The sequence below is a fragment of the Pholis gunnellus genome (genome assembly GCF_910591455.1).
Source record: "Pholis gunnellus genome assembly, chromosome: 18".
In the NCBI taxonomy this organism is placed as follows: Eukaryota; Metazoa; Chordata; class Actinopteri; order Perciformes; family Pholidae; genus Pholis; species Pholis gunnellus.
In genome coordinates, this window is record NC_136545.1 from 1,172,968 (window position 1) to 1,192,976 (window position 20,009).

Genomic DNA, 20,009 nt, shown 5'->3' on the forward strand with positions numbered 1-20,009 from the left:
TGTTAAAAGTTTAAGCAAAACAACTCATGTCATACTCACGACTCTCATTTTCTCTTTCTAATGCAAATGGCGTTTGAATTACCTCCACCAAGGAGGTTGAGTTTACAGTTCGGTTTGTTGGTTTGTTTGTCAGTTTATCAGCTGATTCACAGAAAAACTACCGGCTTGAATTTGGAGCTTGGGTAAAGGGTGTAGCATGAGCTAAAGAAGAACTCAATACATTTTGATGCAGATCTGAAACGCAGGGCGGATAAATATAACCAGTATAAAACCTTCCAGCGCCTCAAAAGCCATGACCATTTTCTTTTTCTGGTGGGCTTTTACTGTGAAACATATGCATTAAATGTTGAGTTTCATTGGTGGTATCACTTAAAAGAGATCGAAATGTTGTAAGGTGGGCAATGAGGGATTTCAAATTATATTTCTGAGAGGGTTTGTTTGAATACAGGCACAGGTTTGAACTGCATGTTATATGATTCAGAGTGTGAAAAGACCTGTTTTGGAACTCAAGAGTCTTCAAGTTTTGTTCATTTTCTAGACTTATTTCAAACATCACTACTAGAAGGGTTGGAGTTTAATAACCATCCGGAACCTCCCTTTTGCAGTGAAGATCCTCATTTAACCTGCATCTCGAAACGCACATTTTCTAAAGAATTATGGAACAATTAAATGAATACCCACTGTTCATGGCCTCAACATTTTTTTTTTAATTTACATTTACTGAGACCAAAAGTCCACCAAAGACATACAAAGGGAATCAAATAATAGAACCCATAAAAACGTACAGATGAAATTTAAAAAAAGCATTTTGATGGAAAATTTGGCTGCTGTTTGACACACGTGGCAAGCTCACTTTTCCAGTCTCTGTCTTGCATTTACATTAAGCTCATACAGAAGAAATATGTTAATTTGCCCCATTACACTTGTTTTTTCCCCAAATAGAGGCAGTTAGAAGCTGATGAATATCCACAGTGTGGTGATGTATGGAGAAGTGTGTTTTCTGACTCCACAGGGCAGTGACCATGATTAGATGATTAGGATAATGAATGTGTGTGTTCTTTCCCATAATAATGAGTGTGGCCCGGCTCATTAGCCGGTTCCTGTTAGCAGCTTAATGAAAGCAGCGAGAAATAGCCAGTGCTGCAGCTATCAGTCATAGTCAGTGTGCTGCTGACAGCGCTAGCTGCTGGTGGTAGCACTGGATGCTAATGGAAAAAAATGGACAAGAGACTGTTCTGTAGAGAGTGAGAGGGCTGACACCATGCAACAAGTGAAACATCACCACGTGACCATCTGCTTACAAATGTTCTTGTTGAGTGTTGTTTTCAGGTTTTCTGGTGTTATCCTAAGAGGGTTAAAGTGTTATTAGGGTGTTCTTCAAGGTTTTGAAAGTGTTACTGTGTCCTTAGCAGGGGTGCAACAAATCATAAAACTCACAGTTCAGATCGGATCACGGATCAGAGTCACAGATCGGATCAAACATGGCGTAAAATAGAGAGCAAATATGACTTTTAGAGATCCCTGATCATGTTTTTTTGCCGCTGATACTAATTGATGATCATTGATGCACATACATTGGCAGATACAGATCCCTTTGTTGTTTGATTATAGCAGCTGGTCTACAAGACTCCAGACTATTCATGTTTTGTCACCGTCCCAACATTGTTTTCAACCACTCTGATGTCAGTAAGCCATAGATTTTTTTAAATGTTATCCTTTTACGTTGATATTTTTAGTGTTGTTTCATAAAGGCATACAATTCAATTATTAGGAAATAAAAGATTGTATTGTTATGGATTAAAACAAATCTTGTCATTAGTAGTTAATGATGTATTATTAGATTTAATGTAATCAGCTCATAATTTATCTCTAATATCCATTTATGTTGTTTTTATTCAAGTTTCTCACCAACACTACAATTTACTAGATTACATGTGAAACATTATGATACGTTCAAATTTACCCAATTCTTATTTGTACCAAACAGAGCCTGAACGCATCATCATGTAACTGAATGGAACCTTTGTTAGTTTAAAATGCATTATTTATGGCCCGCCAGCACAGTCAAAACGGAATGAATAAATCATACAAATTCAACATGCAATTCCTCTTTTCACCTCATGGTGGCAGCACCACTCTGTAACTGTCTGGCTTTTTTTAATTGTCTCTGACCCTTCAACTGTCATGGCTACGGCAAGTAAAATAAGGAAAGTCGATACCGAGGGCCGGGGACGAGGAAAAAAGGTGATGACGTGATCTTCGCAATAAAACATCTTTGATGTGTCGAGTCTTGGCCAATCAGCGTTAAGATGTCTACACCGTCTTTCCCTCCGTTACAGTTCAGACTTGCTCGGTTAAGGATAACGTCCACTGCATGCGGAACTGTGTTTGTTAACATTCGTCATTATCGCGATTTAGGAGGAAAAAAAACGTAGCGCGATGAAACATGCCCGGTTCAGTTCATGCGGTCACTCGTTAACGTTAAACCGGAACACCGGCGGATCTGCTGGCAGGTTGTTTTTTTTAACTCAAAGTAGAATGAGGATGATTTCGTGGTGACAATAACTTTTAAGACCACGATGATGAGGCCCAGATACTGATGAGTAGGGATGGGTATCGTTTGGGTTTTTTCCGATACCGGTGCTAAAACGATACTTTTAAAACGATACCGGTGCCTAAACGGTGCCTGAACCGATACTTTTTTTATTGCCAAGTCAAATTTAACAATATATTTAACTGTTTAAAGTATACTATACATATTAGTGCTGGGCAACGATTCCAATTTTTAATCGAATGGAATTTTTGCGATTAATCTCATTGTTATGGCAAAGTTCAATAATGAATTCAAAGGTAGTGTATTGTGCACTTTTATTTTAAAAGTACTGCTATATGAACAAAAGTGCAATAACATTTGGTTTGCAAACACTTTAAACAAATAAGGTTCTTTTTAACAGCAGTATTCCCTTTACACAGTAGCAGTTCTATCTCTTCACTATCTGTGCTCAGTGTGTGACGTCATGTGAAACGTTCCACTGCTGTGCAACAGGAATACAATGTTTCAGCACGTTTCATCTAAATGTGTCTTCTGTCTTCAGTCAGAGCATGTGAATGCAGCCCTACTGTTCATCAATATAATGCTGTAACTCAGAGGTGATGATGGTTACCCAGCGATCAAAGAATAAAGACACACTTACGCACAATGTAGGTGTATTTTCCCTTTAACTCACGAGATGCAGGTAGCATGTTTTATACTTAATGTGAATTTAATTCATACTTTGTTGGCATCTTATTCTGAAAATCGGATGTTCCTCTGAAGAAACCGGATGTTGTCTCACGTTAAATCTTTCCGCTAACTTTCAAAGTCCTTCGCTCGCTCCCGATCTGTGCCGTTTGAATGCGTTTACCGTGAATTTCAGCGTATAGGTCACTAACGTGTAAGTGTCTGCTGAGTTGACCACGGAGACCTGAGTGTCTGCTGACTTTACCGCAGCGATGTCCAGTAGTCTCCATTCCTCCACCGCTGCCAGTGAGCAACGGACTTTCAAAATAAAAACAGCCACACTTTTGACCGTTTACCTTTCGGCATTTTCTCTGTTAAAAGGTTGATGGCTAGCTAGCTGCTGTAGCTATACAAACGGTAGCTATCGTTACCTGCTGCCAGGACGGAGTCATCAGAGTAGTGTTAAAAAAATTATTTCAATCGGCTCAGGCACCGAAAAGAAGCACCGAAATCTGCGTTGCGTTTCGGTCCGGTAGGTATCGGTCGTATAGGTACCGGTTCCATATTGGCACCGGGTTTCGGTACCCAACCCTACTGATGAGATGATGAGGTCAAAGAGCTTCAGGGAGAGGACGCTGTTTGTGTAGCGCAGCTTGATGCAGGGCTGAGATGTGAAGGAGCTGGGCCTGGATAAAGGTGGAGGTGGGTCTGGATAAAGGTGGAGGTGGGCCTGGATAAAGGTGGAGGTCTACTCTAAACAGACGTGAGTACAGCTTCCTGCTGTCGCAGTGTTTTAGAAATATTGATAAGGCAGGGTATGCTAAATGCTGCCTCTGCTCCAAGGAGATGAACTACAGTAACAAGGGCTCACGTGCCCTCTCATCACACTCCCAGACACTGTTCACTGTGATGACCACAGCCAGGGTACTTCCGGTCCCAACAGGGCCCTGAAGTAATGATAGAGAGGGTTAAGGTGCCTGTATCTTCATTTCAGCAGGTTGCTAATGCAGAGGTGTGTATAGATCACAGCTATTACTTTACTCTTCATTCTAATTTAAATAATTGAACTGGATTGAATGCATATTATTTGCAAATAGAAGATAGGCCACAATTCTAACAGCTTTACAGTAACAGTGGAAGTTAATACAGTAACGGGGTTCAATGAAAACTAATCACTTTATTTGTACAGGCGATGGTTCTCGCTACTCTTGCTACCTTTGTTTTTAAATGACAAACTTTTGAAAATGAGACCTCGTTCTCAATGGATTTTGTCTCCATAAAAGGTTAATAATAATAATATTGATTGAAAAAAACTATCCAGCTGTTCAACCAGAGCTGAAATACTGATTAATAACTGAATAATAAATTAGTTTTTTGCTTAAAGTAAATGTCTTATCACTTAATTTTCTTCTCAGAGTACACCAGAATGCTACATTTTAAAGATCATATTTAAAATAAAATTATCCCTGCTGTGTCATTGAAAATATAATTATTAAATAATAGTGTATGTATAGGCAACTTGTATTGTTTAAAATAATGTCAGCAGGGACTGTTGGCCCTTGGGCATCTTCACATTATCAAATCTGGCCCTCTTTGAAAAAAGTGTGGACACCCCTGCCTTAGGTCATTACAACCTGTATAACAATACTTTAAAGTGTTACCGTGTTGTTAGTGCATTATAGTGTTGTTATAAGGGGGGTATTGCTGTTGGGGGATTATAGTATTGCAATGGAGGAACACAGTAGCTGTGCAATGAGAAAATAAGATAATGGAAAAAATATTTGTATAAATTATAATACATATAAGAACAAATTAAATGTATTTAAGAAAAATTATTAAATTATGAAATAGCTCTAACTTTGTGATTCTGTTTAGGCCAGCAGAGAAGGCTTTGCAGGCCCTGACGGCCCACCACTGCTGATGGGGGATTATAGTGTTGGTATTAGGGTTATAATGTGTTGATAGGGTGTTATAGTGTTGTTACAAGGGTGTTACAGTTTTTAGGGGATTATAGTAACTGACACAGGACTCCAGGATATCGCTGTTCATTTCCTGTGCCTGTACACTATCTATTTGTCATGCCAGTCATATGAGTCCTCAGGTGCTTTAGTTAGGTACGGGTTTTTGTTGCTCCCTGTGAAGAGGGAAGTTTATTTTGAAAGGATGCTATGCATGTAAAGAGTGAGTATTGACAAGCCGACACTGGAACGAATAATTCTGATGCATTTATGACATCAGCGTCTTTACACTGGCACTTGAAACCATCTTGTGCTGATGGTTTGGTTCAATACAGTAATGTACTCATGGATACACCCTGACAGTGTTGATGTGCCACCAGACACGAATAAGTCTATTCTGCAATGCAAGCACTTCTAAACCTCAAGCTTCGCATGCTTTTTTTAAAGTAAGAGTGGTTTGGTGTTAATGGAGATATTGCTAATGCAGCTAGGAATTCACAGCGGTCGATCAGACACACGCGCGACTTAAACACTTAACACACGCACTCTAATTCACAGCAGACAGATTGCTTTAGTCTCCGTTGGTCTGCGGTGATTGTCTCACTTCACTGTGGGATCATGAAATCCCTCTCAATGAAATACGACACACACACACACACACACACACACACACACACACACACTATGCTGCTTGTGGCCCGCGGGGCTCCTCTCCTGATTAATTACAGGCTCTGTGAATTACTGTGGGTGTTTTAGAAAACATTTAACGAGCTGCCAAACTCCCCCGCTGAGCCACCGGCCGGCCTGCTGCCGCTCGCTCGAAGACACTGAGCCGCCGAATGAAAGGCCTGAAAGAGAGGGGAGGGGGGTGGGGTGGGGGGGTCACAGGGCTCCTGTAGAGAGAGGGAAGTCTTCACTAATACAGAGGGAGGATTTAAGTCCGTCAATATGTTCACCAGTCCAGCCAAGACCAGGACGACTTCAGTCATTAAAGTAATAATAATAGTAATATTATCACATTTAATTTAATGCTGCCTTTTACGGCACTCAAAGTCACCGTACCCCACATAGAATCAGTAATAAAACATACTATAAACAACAAGCACCAATAATACAAACATCAATAAGTCAACAGTAACACATACATTATGCAACAGAGCACCAGTAATAACAATCAATGAAATTAGAAATGAATCAGAATGAATAAACTGCTCATTACGCTCAGATATTTAGAGTTTTCTCCACATTGAAAAGAAAAAAAACGGCGTCCTGGAAGCTGTTTTTAATCCAAAAATAACTTGAATTCAATTTGAAGTATCACAGGGAGTTGGAGGAAACAGAGGGATAAATACCTTTTAAAGCCGTATGAGTGAGTGCACACTGCGTTGTATAAAATCTTTAATAAAAAAGTAGTGCTGTGTTAGACCGCTCTGTCACCGCACAGTAATGATTCTCACAGATTAAATTCACTTTCATCAGATTCATCTCCGTGCCCTCAGAACAGAGAGAGAGCAGGTGGAGTCCAGAATGGGTTTCACTTAGCTTAGCACAACGGGAAGAGTACTAGTCAGGGGGAACTGTAAGCTTGCTACAAAAAAAAAGTTGAACCCCTTCTTGCAACAATTCCAAAGCCGTCGACATGATTTCATTGAAGAATCAATAGAAAGAAAGAGCACAGATGTTTGCTAGTTCACTTTGGCTCCTTCATCATTTCTGTTCTTCTTTTCTCCCTGTCTATACCTCCACTCATCCTGCATCCCCAAGCTATGAAAAGTGTTTTTCTTTTATTTAATGTGATTAGATGAAGTGAAACTTGTTGGTGCCTGTTGGGAGAAAGAAGAAGTAGTAGTCACATCTGGATCTGTTTGTTGTCACTTTGGCCTTGATTTAACTTTGACATATTCCTTTCATATTTCACCGTGTCTCTGTGTTATTGAAGTCTGATGACACAGGAGACAAAAGAGAGGCAGGTGTGATGCTGAAGGAGAAAATGTTTTCCCCAAATGTTCATAATAAATTGCATGATTCAGATTTTACCAGCTTCAGGATGAGATGCAAATCATATAACCACAAAGTCCCTTTTGTGCAGCTCTTGAGGACTTTACACACCGGTATGTGACCCAAGGACACGCAGGATGCAAAATACTTGTGTTTGACTGTTATATGTTCGGGTCTTTTATTTTGAAAGGTTTAGAACGAAAAGGAGTGGATCTGGTCTGTTTGTGGTCATGGTTCGCACTCTGGACTTTCCTGTTACTTTTAAAAGCCTTTACCCCACCAAAATATTAACAATAACAATACAAAAGATGCATGTAACAGGGCTGAACAGAGCTTTTCATATTTTTGTAAATATCTTTGCACACAGTTTCGACACAGTTTAGTGACAAATCAACAACGAACCCAGTGTTTAAGAGTAAGCTGACTAAAGGAAGTGAAACCAAGACACACAGGTGTTCAATGAACGACACACATCCAGTGTGACATGATGCAACTCTGCTGCACATCTCATAGCAGTTAGAAAACTCATGATGGTCTTCATTTCTTCATTCTCTTTTGTCTCTGAATCCATCTTTCTGTCTCCCTCAGCGCTCTAATCACATCTCTCGTATGAACGAGATGTTCCAGATTAAAGCGTCGCCGCCTCGTTTGTCACATATGTTCAGGCTGCTTATTCCGTCTCAGTCTGTCCACTGCTGCTCATTTGTCTCTTCCTGTACACAGGTTTTTATAATGCCCCCCGTTGGCACGACCCCGTAGACAAATCAAATCATCTTGATCCATGCTTTTTTTTCCCCCCTCTCTGACTTGATTGAGTTCAAATCCTGGATTACAAAGCTTAAGAGACAAAAGGATTTAACATGACTTTTCAGCATGACCTGACCCTGACATGAACGGCCCGCTCGAGCTTAAAGTCGTCGTAAGATATCGCTCGCCACATGTGACCTTGTGGAGGAGCATCTTTCTCGGCCTGTCCCCGAAAGAACGCGCATCTTTCGTGAAAATTGAAAAGCGTGAGGTGATCGGATGCAGACATCTGTTCAATTTTACTATCTGCTGTCATCACTCTGTCTATCTGGGTGCTGCACATTGTTCAGATGTTTGGGACGAATCTTGGGAGATTCCCGTTCCTTCTGGTCGGTCAAATCACCCTCCGTTTTCATTTTTGTTTGTTGTCCTTAATCTTGCCATCTGTGTGTTATTTTGTTCAGGAATTGATATTATGTAAAATAGTACTCACTGTTGATTGGAAGTCCTTCTAGAATTGAAGGTTATTCTGAGGATTTTTTACAGTTTAAACACAATCTGTTTTGTTTCATTCCTTCCTCTCTTCTCTTTCCTTACCTCCTTCTACACTTTAACCATCATGCTTCAGGCCACAGTTTGTATCAACACTCAGCAGTAGTGGTGTAAGGGACCACTGTCAAACGTGATCCGTACAGATCCCCCTCAAGGTTCACCACGCATGTGAACCGCGGATTAATAACACAGTTTAACATTAACCATCACAGTGTGAAATAAAGTTTACTGACAACGTTATCCACCAATATTCAGTAAAATATGAGATAATAAACAATAAATGTGTGTGTAAATCATAGACTGTATATAAGAAGGTTTAAATTGACAGGGGAGCTAGTAACGTTAGCAGCACCACTAACGGCCGAGGAACAGAGGCTCCTTCAGTTACACTGTGATGCGTTCAGGCTCTGTTCAGTGAAAATTAGAATTGGGTAAAGGTCAATTGTAACATTATCATGATGTGTTCACATGTAATCTCATAAAATGTAGCGTTGGTGAGAAACTTGAATGAATCCAGTTGTTTGAAGGAAACGTTTTCAAACAACATAAATAGATATTAGAGACAGAACTCTACCCTGTTTACACTAAGCAGCTTATAATACAATCACAATCATTACAACTACTAATGACAAGATTTGTTTTAATCCATAAAAATACCATCTTCTATTTCCTTATCATCTAAATCATGTGTTTTCATGAAGACCAATACAACTCAATAGATAACTATAACAAAGAACATTTCGAACTTTTGATGGATAATTTACTTCAGAGTGATTGAAATTATTTTTAGACGGTAGCAAAAAATATATATTCAATATAATCAAACGACAAAAGATCTGTATCTGCCAATATGTATCAGCAATGATCAGCAATTAGTATCGGTGGCAAACAATTGTAATCGGGGATCTGTAAAAGTTATATTTGCTCCCTTTTTTCTTTTGTGTCGATCCGATCTGTGATCCGATTCGTGACTCTGATCCGTGATCTGATTAGAACGGTGAGTTTTATGATCCGTTGCACCACTAAATCGCAGCTTGTTTGACCGTTGACGTTGCACTCCTCTCCCTCCGTCCGTGTGATGTCAGAGTTTGTCTGAGTCCTCGATTCCTGCCGGTTTGTCTTCAGCGATTACCTTCATGCCCGCTTCACCTGTTCGTCCGGACAGACAGCTCCAGCTGGGACGGACACGTGAGGCGGGCCTCTGGTGTCTCGGCCCGGCTGTGTCTCTCGGCAGGAAGGCAACTGTGCTGATCTGACAGGATTTGGATCTGTCGGACAGCGAGGGCCGCACCGAGCTAATTAGACAATATGCGTATCTGCTGTGTCATCCTGAAACGAGGGCTGCCGCTGCCATTGCAACCAGCTGGAAGTCAGTCCTTCCTGCTGCGAGCTGCAGTCGAGGAAGAAACCTCCAAAACACAGCTGTCCTTCATTTCTGTGTTCCGACTGCAGAGCACAATCAGTCAGAGACGTTTTTAGAAACAGAGAATAACAGCATCAAATTATAGCCCAAAGAAAGAAAGGCAGTTGCTAATGAAGACTGGCTAAACAACATTGAGAGGGCTGGAGTCACCTGTATGTAGACATTTCTTTACCTTTACCTTTTAGGATAGCTTCCTTACTTCATTTATTTAATTCTCTAATTTAGATTAGCGCCGCTGTCAATCACAGTAGCCCCGCCCTAAAGCATACCCTGCTTTATGGTCTGTGTGACTCTAAATGGACCATCATTTACTAAATGAACATCATGCTGTATTGGAGAAGACTTGAGACTAGAGATTGAGACCATAAACTCATGTTTACAATGTTTACTGAGGTAATAAATCAAGAGAGAAGTAGAGTCATTTTCTCATAGACTTCTATACAACCAGAGGAGTCGCCCCCTGGTGGTCGGTAGAGAGAATGCAAGTTTAAGACATTTCTTTGGCTTCACTCTTCAAAAGCGGAGGTTGCCGACTGGTTAAAAAGAGAAAGTCTTAGCAGCAAAGAAGAGTGGTGAGTGTGAAACAACTCTGTTGTACTGAAGGTAATTAGTGCTGTTGAAATGTGTGGATTTATGATGACAATAGGAAAACACCAAACTAAGGCAGGAAAACAGGCGTCTTACTAAAAATCATTTCAAATGAAGGCCCAGTTCTCTCTGTGGTTGAAAGTAAACAGAGGCCTGCCCACTACTTTATCATTTACAGGTAATGTTCTTTTTTTTCTTGGGTGTTCCCTGGTGTTCTGTCCTTATGATGCTGTAATTGCTCCTCTCTTTGTGATAAGAAAATCATGTTGCCTCAATAGACCATTTCCACACCAACCACTCTGACATGTCATTGCAGGATAAACCTAGGTGTAATTAATGATATTAATTAGAGCCCTGTTCCAATTAGGTGGGCCATGGCCCTGATATTGTGCGTGCTGGCTCACTGGAATGACTGTTACAGATTAAACACAGTGAGACCAAAATGTATTTGATCAATTGCACCTGTTATTGGGAACGGAAATTGTAATTACCATGTTGTTACAGCGCACATTTCACAAGACAAGCAGACACTGAATAAAGTGAAAAAATTATGAAAAGATAATTCAATGGGGTTGCTGTGATGTCAAGTGTGTTTATATCGGCAAACTACGGCAAGATTTATCCAGCCCGGATTCTGATTTGAAAGTCCATCGCCCTTTCTCGTGTCAGAGGTCTTTTTGTTTTCTGAGGTCAGTGCAATGGATCGCAGATTAAGACGAGACCATGATGAGACAGCAACGACGTCATCAAACACTAACGCTGATGATAGCAATACGCAATATCGTTAAATATAATTAAAAAAATAAAATATGACACTAAAATGTAGTTTAATAAAAACTCTCTTTATTTTTGTCACCTTCCAACTTCTCCTCTATCTCTGTCTCACACCATCTTGTCTCTGTATCTCTGTCTCACACCATCTTGTCTCTGTATGTCTGTCTCACACCATCTTGTCTCTGTATGTCTGTCTCACATCATCTTGTCTCTGTATGTCTGTCTCACACCATCTTGTCTCTGTATGTCTGTCTCACACCATCTTGTCTCTGTATGTCTGTCTCACACCATCTTGTCTCTCTCTGTCTCACATCATCTTGTCTCTGTATCTCTGTCTCACATCATCTTGTCTCTGTATGTCTCACACCATCTTGTCTCTCTCTGTCTCACACCATCTTGTCTCTGTATGTCTGTCTCACATCATCTTGTCTCTGTATCTCTGTCTCACACCATCTTGTCTCTGTATGTCTGTCTCACACCATCTTGTCTCTCTCTGTCTCACATCATCTTGTCTCTGTATGTCTGTCTCACACCATCTTGTCTCTCTCTGTCTCACACCATCTTGTCTCTGTATGTCTGTCTCACACCATCTTGTCTCTCTCTGTCTCACATCATCTTGTCTCTGTATGTCTGTCTCACACCATCTTGTCTCTGTATGTCTGTCTCACACCATCTTGTCTCTGTATGTCTGTCTCACACCATCTTGTCTCTCTCTGTCTCACATCATCTTGTCTCTGTATCTCTGTCTCACACCATCTTGTCTCTGTATGTCTGTCTCACACCATCTTGTCTCTGTATGTCTGTCTCACATCATCTTGTCTCTGTATGTCTGTCTCACACCATCTTGTCTCTCTCTGTCTCACATCATCTTGTCTCTGTATGTCTATCTCACACCATCTTGTCTCTCTCTGTCTCACATCATCTTGTCTCTGTATGTCTGTCTCACATCATCTTGTCTCTGTATCTCTGTCTCACATCATCTTGTCTCTGTATGTCTGTCTCACACCATCTTGTCTCTCTCTGTCTCACATCATCTTGTCTCTGTATGTCTGTCTCACACCATCTTGTCTCTCTCTGTCTCACACCATCTTGTCTCTGTATGTCTGTCTCACACCATCTTGTCTCTCTCTGTCTCACATCATCTTGTCTCTGTATCTCTGTCTCACACCATCTTGTCTCTGTATGTCTGTCTCACACCATCTTGTCTCTGTATGTCTGTCTCACACCATCTTGTCTCTGTATGTCTGTCTCACACCATCTTGTCTCTCTCTGTCTCACACCATCTTGTCTCTCTCTGTCTCACACCATCTTGTCTCTGTCCTCGGTCCTGTTAATTGTGCTAGTTAACTGCTTAAATTGCATAGCAAAAGGGAGATCAAATAAGTCAGCATTGACCTTTGGTTACACACGGGACGCCCTGACGGTCTGCCTGTCTGCATGGACTCTGACGCTTCATATTACGTCACCTGAGTTCCTCCATGACGTCCTGGCTCCTGGTTACGTGGCTTATATACAAATTACAGTGCATTCATTTTCAGAGGTAAGAACGGTGAATAGGAACACTAACAGCGTGCTTTCCTTGTGTAACGACAGAACAAACTACTAATGGTTTAGCTATCATGGGGACTCCATCAGTTCCCCCTTCATCGCTCTCTAAACATGTCCTGCTCTCACAGATCCGTCTCCCCCCCGCTATTCGATTTACAGATTGATTACCGTTCCGATTTTTTTTCGTACTCGCTCAGCGGTTCTGTTGAAAATGAATGTAAAAAATTGCAGCGAGAGAAAGAGCAGCGGCTCTCAGCACGAACAGTTTCATTCCTGTAATGAGGAGTCTTGATAGGTACAAAGACAAAGGCTTTGCACTGATGAGGAGGAATAGAGTTCTCTCAACGGCACCGAAATAAATGAACAGTTTTTTACAAACACAAACAGAAGACGCTGCATAAAATACAAGACTCATTTCCAGGCTGATGACTGCCTGTGGACGTCACATGTTTAAGCAGTCTGCTGCATGTGGGGGTGGAGAGGAAGGATTCTGTTGTGCATTTAATTCTATGTCACGTTCTACTCTACTGCTCTGCGTTAAAGACAGACGTGTAGTTTGTTTTACTCTACTACGTTAATCAGGCAGCTGGAGTTACTCTGTGTAAAATAAGTAGGAATGCCTCGACCAGTTACACGTAAATGCATCAACAAATAATCATCCAATAAAATACTCTATTATTATATAACAGTGTGACAAGGTGGGACTCTGCATAACAAGTTATTTTAATTCAGGTACTTTAATTACATTGGATTAAAACTTTGAATGCAAGACTTGTTGTCATGCATGGAATCATTTTACGTTGTGGTATTACTATTTCTATTTTCTGTGAGTAAACTGACTGAATACTTTATATTTGCATCCGTATTGTCAGTTGTCGCTGTGTTACTAGACTGAAACAGTCATTTTTAATCTAATAGTCACCGCCAGCGGCAGCCAGTGTTTTTGTTTTATGCCTTTTTTACATAACATATTGTACAAAATATGCATCTCATGTATGGAAAGCCTGCATTACGAATTGATTGTGGAGTTAAAAAAAGACTTGGGTGTTTCAATTGGCAGGGAGGGTCAAGTAAAATCATGCCATGTATTAGTTGCATTATGGCAAATAGACAGGATCAACATGTTCTGGACCTTGACCCAGACTCAAAATCAGGATATTTTGGCCTCTGTTGCTTCGATTTGGGCCTTTAAAAAAAAAGGCTTCTGCAATTTCACGGAAGTGCAAAACTAAATCAGTGGAGGTCCCCTTTAACCCCTTTAAGCACCTAGAAGGCCACCAACTCATGTAAAGCCCAACTTATATTACATTTCTTATCAGGAAAACTTATATATAGAGAACCATATACATGGTAAACATACATCACATATATTTAAAGTGTCTTTTAGCAGCCAACTGCAACACAACGGTGGTGTGTTTGAGCATCCAGCCCTCTAAAGCTTCAGCTAACATCAGCCCTTCACTCTGGAACGACTGAATGATTCACAACCCGTTAACTATTTCAGACACAGAGAGAAGGATAAGGTGTGTGTGTGTGTGTGTGTGTGTGTGTGTGTGCGCACGTGTAGTGAGCCTCCGTGGATGCACTTAATGACAGATAATTGGTGGTTAAGTGCAGATATAAAGAGGCGGCTAACGAGTTTCTGTTCACACCAAGAGAGTTTAACTGAGTGTGTGTTTGTATGTATGTGTATCTAAAGCTGTAGCTGTGTGTGTGTGTGTGTGTGTGTGTGTGTGTGTGTGTGTGTGTGTGTGAATGTCCTTCACTGGTTATCACACACACACACACACACACACACACACACACACACACACACACACACACACACACACATAGCAGATGTTCATTGAAATGAACGATTGAGCTGATTTCCATTTGAATGCTGAGTGGAAGTCATTATACTGCGGCTATAGAGAGGCGGCATCACTGATACCGTGTATGTGTGTGTGTGTCTGTGATATATATATATATATATATATATATATATATAGAGAGAGAGTGATATCCCAGCAGCACATTATTCCCTTATTGTTTCACATTGTCTTTGTTCCATCAGATTTCATTAACTTTTTTTACCATAATAAATGATGATGATCCAGGTGAGAGTGTGTCAGACTTGTTGTGTCTGGCGGAGGTCAGCCGGTTGTTGATACGTCTTTATTACCATATGAATGGCCGCGCTCAGCTGTTTCCAGCGGGGCGTAGAATGGCATTAACGCGGTTAATAACGAGGCCTGTTGCCGTTTCACATCACAAAGAGTCGCCTGAAAAACGAGCTTTTGTTAACACGTCTCCTCAGATGACCAGGTAATCAGCGTTAGACTCGTGGCTCTGCAGGAAAAAAAAGAAGAAGAAAAAGAAACATCCAAACAAACAGCGGACGCTAAGGGAATTCCCCCAACACAACAAAGGCTGCTGGGTAATCGGTAGCAGAGCGGTCGTCTTCCATAGCGACAATGGAGATCGTTGAGGAAGAAGAAACACAGCTTTTTCTCTTCAGTTTTCTCCAACTAATGAGGAAACTGTTCAGACAGGAGAGGTCATGTCATAGTGTCCGATGTGCGGCAACAGAGGAGATAGTCTAAAGATGGATTAGAGATAATATGTGTTGTGAAAATAGATTATCACCTTGTGTGTGTGACTAAACAAGGCCCAAGGTAAACAGTGATCACCCTTCAAAATCAGAAATCTTCTAAACAGTATTTTTATTGTTTCTACGGAGGTAACTTGAAAGCTATTATGCCTTCCATAACTCTACTTCTTCATATGGTAGAAGAACATATTTTCCTGAAAATCAATTTGAAAATCAATTTGATTTCTGGGGGTCACTCTAGAACAGGGGTCGGCAACCCGCGGCTCCGGAGCCTCATGCGGCTCTTCGGCCCCTCTGTTGCGGCTCCCTGAGTCCTCCGTCCACACGGTGTTTAAGCATCGTTTTCGAGATGATCTCCGTCCAGACTTAAACGCCTGAAAACGAATCTCACGTGACTATTCACGTAAACTGGGCATGCAGTGGGTGCCGGTGTTACGTCCTACTGGTTATGTGTGTTGTGTTCACGTAACAGCAGCAGCTGTTTTCTGCCTCTGTTGTCAGATTGGTCAAACATTCACAACATATTACTGGAGATCTAAAAGCCACATCTCATATATACTGCGGGGATTACGATTGTATAAGTGAGCACTACATCACAGCCACGTATGAAGAATATGAATATATTTATGGAAAGATCGCATCAACCTGAATTCAAACTCTGTCGAGCAAAATAGTAATATATTCAAAAAGGGCCGCGCTACGCGATCCGCCACTTGCATCTTACGGCGCTATCCAGTGCGTTTCCCTGCAGCTTGCTCATCATGATCTGCAGAGCCCCGCCCTCGGTAAACTATCAATGGATAAATCCAAAAGAAGAAAAGTCACGGAGGAAAATAGAGTTTCATTCTGCGTGGACGTATTCATTTGCTTTCACTGCCAACGATGCTGGCTCACCTGTATGCTTGATATGTGGCGAGAAATTAGCAAACAACAAAAAATGTAATGTTGAAAGACGCTTCCAGAACAAACACAGCATTAGCTGAAAGTATCACGATGGAGATGAGCGAAAAAGAGCGATTCATCTGCTGCAGCAAACTCTCCTCTTCATCAGAGTTTGATATTGTTACAACACGTAAAATGTCAACAAGTGTCTTTATTCTTGTTCTATAGTTTCATAAATACAACAAACTATAGTTTTTGTATATATAACATAACTATATATAAAACTTTATAAACTGTGACATCAAATAGCTTTTGCGGCTCCAGACACATTTGATTTGGTGGAAAATAGATCAACATGTCTCTTTGTTATTTACTTTTTCTATTTTGGTTGAATTTGTTACCATATTTAGATATCTTAGTCTCATTGCTATTCTATTTTGCACTTGTGTCAGAATTACTTTTTTTGTGCACTTGATTCTTATTACTCTATTGTTCATATATGTTTAGATTGTTTTTTGTTATTTTCCTGTTATATTCTTTGATCAAATTCTGGCACAAGAAATTCCTTCGGCATGAAGAAAGTTCTATCTTACCTTATCGTCTCTTATCTTATCTTTCTTTATTTTTTGTATCGTATTGTATAGTATCGTATTGTATTGTATTGTATCATATTTCATCTTATCTCATTTTATCCTCTCTTATCATATCTTAACGTATCTTAACTTATCTTATTGTGCAGCACCATTCCTTGTCTTCACCATCTACATACAGATCAGTGAGGCAGGACAACAGTGACAGAGACACAACTGTTGAAGCCATTTTAGCAGCACGTAGACAAATTGTCTCACATGTTTTTACTTTATCTGGTCGGCCTTAATAGAGACTATCGTATGGAACTGTAACACAACTGAGCATTTGGTGTCAAAACAGTTCTGACTTTGTATTTGTGGAGAGAAGTTGGGGGTTTACCCATTCACTTCTATGCATACAGAGTTTATCCCGGAGCAGCAGCTGGAGGACATGAGAGGAACTGCAGCCGACCAACACCCAGCTGCTTCTGATTGGTTCAGACGTGTCCTCCCGTGTCTCTGGTGTTCAGTGTCTCGGACTGATTCCTGGACACATGTAGCAGCGTTGTAGTGTTGTTTGTGCACCACTGTGTAGCTGTTGGCGTGCCACGGCTGCAGCAGCTCAGGGTTTAAGGGAAATCGTTAGCTCTTAATTAGAGCATTACTGCAGTGATAAAGTTACACCACCAGATAATGATGTATCGATGGGGGACAAATACACAACTCCCCTCCTCTGCAAACTTTCTACCTTTCCTCTCTCCCTCTCATCTTTTCCTTCGTTCATCCATCTCTTATCCTATTCTCACATCTCTTAGTTGTGTTTTTTGTTGCTCGCTCTCTTTCACTATTTCCTCTCCTCTTCCTTCCCATTTTCTCTCTCCTTTCTTTTCATCTTCTTCCCCTTCACTCTTTTTGTCGTCCTTTCTGTATCTCTTTCTCTTTCTTCTGTTGCGTTCCCTCCTTCACACTTTCCCACACTTTCTTTTCTTTTTCTCTGTCCTTTTTGTCTTTTTCTTGTCCTTTTTTTCCTTTTCCCTTCCTTTTTCTCCTTCCACTTCATTCCTCTCCTCCTTGATTTTCGTTCTTTCTTCCTTTTTTATTTCCTTCTTCCCTTTTTTTCCTCCATCTCTTCTTAAGTCTTTTCTATTCATTGTATCCTTGTTTTTTTCTTCTTTTTGTCCTCTTTCTTGTTTCATTCTTTTTTCATTCTTCCTTCCCATCCTCCTCCCACCCCTCCTTCCTTTCATCTTCAACACATATGTGGTAATATTCTGGTGTCTGCTTACTTTTGGCCCTGTATTATATTTGATGTTATAATATGTAACAGGGCTCATGCACGTGTGTGTGTGTGTGTGTGTGTGTGTGTTCATTGACAGTTACAGGACGTTCCCGTGTGTGTGTGTGTGTGTGTGTGTGTTTGCTGACGGGGAGAGAATGTTTGTTGTCTTGACGCTGACAGCGTCGCCACGGCGCTCACTGCTTCACGAAGCCTCCAGGCTTCGTCCTCATGCCCGTCCAGCCTCAAAATGGCTTCTGCCTCACGTCTCTGCTCCTCGCAGCCGCGAGCTGCTGTCCATGTTGTCAAAGACGACGTTCAGTGACAGCTGGAACATGGCAGCCACCTCGCCCGCCTCGGCCTCCTTCCTTCCTGTTTACAACGTAGTGAGCCTGTAGACAGTTTACCAGCAGTCACTTTAGAGACAGGAGACAGCTTTTTTCCTCAAGACTTTGTGCTTTAAAGCAGCCAACTGAACTCGGTCGCCATCACCCACTCCATTGTTAATCAACAGCATTGAGACCTGAATGATGGATCCGGGTCTCTGTGAAGACGTGGGCTCAACAGCCACAGACCTCCCGCTGCTTTCATTCATCTTATTTTCCTGCGACTGGGTATCAGACAGCCAGGAGCATGCTGGGTAGTGGAGAAGCCTCAGCTCCTAGCTGGTTTAGCTTAACTTCCTTCTCGGCTCTCCTCCCTCTCCTCTCTGGGGCAGCTTGGTGGCGTCCAGCAGGTCTGTCTGGTTGGTCGGCTGTGGGCAGTGATCGTCTCAAAGTCCGCTGCACTTAATCCCCACGCTTCCTTTTCAGATGTTGATGAATATATTCTGTCATAAGTGATAAACACGGAAAAAACAAATAAAGAGCGGTCGCAGCAACTCAGCTATCTCACCCCTAACTCTGGTCTTAAGTTGGTAATCAGACTGTAAACAATGAGCAGCCCATGGAAAAGGAAGTGTTGGCTAGTTAGCCAGTTAGCTTAGCTTAGCATAAAAAGATGTGAGAGAGGTTTTGCTCATTTAGAGCACACAGGGAATTACTGCAATTTTTAACTGTGGTAATAAATATAATATGTTTTACTAAACATGCTAAAATTCTAAAACTGCGTGGGACATGTGAATGTTCCTCTCTTGTTGATGTGTCGTTTTGTGTATTTCTGCAGTGCCTCCTCAGTTCCTGAACTACCCGACCAACACGTATGCATACGAGTCCACGGACATCGAGCTGGAGTGTGCTGTGACAGGAAACCCGCCGCCGACTGTTCGCTGGATGAAGAACGGAGAGGAAGTCATCCCCAGCGACTACTTCCAGATAGTGGTGAGACCCAGCAAACCCAGAAACTATACAGATATTATCTAGATTTACATCTAAAAGAAACTTTTAATCAGTATGTGGAAAATACCTCCACAGATGGTGACAGTAAAGATAAATATACATCCATATAGCATTAATCAGGAGTCAATATATTGCAAATAACTATATTATACTACATTATTAATCTGTTCATACAATGTTGTTACTATTGTGATGATGACTTTACTTTTCTTCAAAAGACAATAAACTATAAGACACTAATTCTTGAAACATCATTCATGAACCTAAATACGAAGTCACTCAGATAATGAGCAGTAGACACATATCCTGCTGTCACTTATATATATATATGTAAATATAAATATCAACATGAATTACATTAGTTTTTTACATTACAGTTTTTTATAAATCATTATTATTGTTGTTATCAGTTTGTTTTTGATGCTGATATCTATTAACTTAAACTCAACACTGCATGCTTATTTGTTAGTATATCGCCCTTTCTACAGCATCATTACGAATCACCTCATACGTTTCTCTTTTGAACACAAATACTCTTTTCTAA

The 20,009-nt window shown here is 40.9% G+C and overlaps 1 protein-coding gene across 1 annotated transcript in view; it reads left to right on the top strand.

Annotated features, from left to right (window-relative positions):
* Window positions 1-20,009, top strand: part of dcc (DCC netrin 1 receptor) — a gene marked incomplete at both ends in the record, with an annotated part of 277,106 nt that overhangs the window by 108,866 nt on the left and 148,231 nt on the right. Inside the window, one exon of the mRNA XM_079178564.1 lies at window positions 19,293-19,447. Coding sequence (XP_079034690.1) covers window positions 19,293-19,447 — 155 coding nt within the window. The remainder of the gene's footprint in view (window positions 1-19,292; window positions 19,448-20,009) is intronic.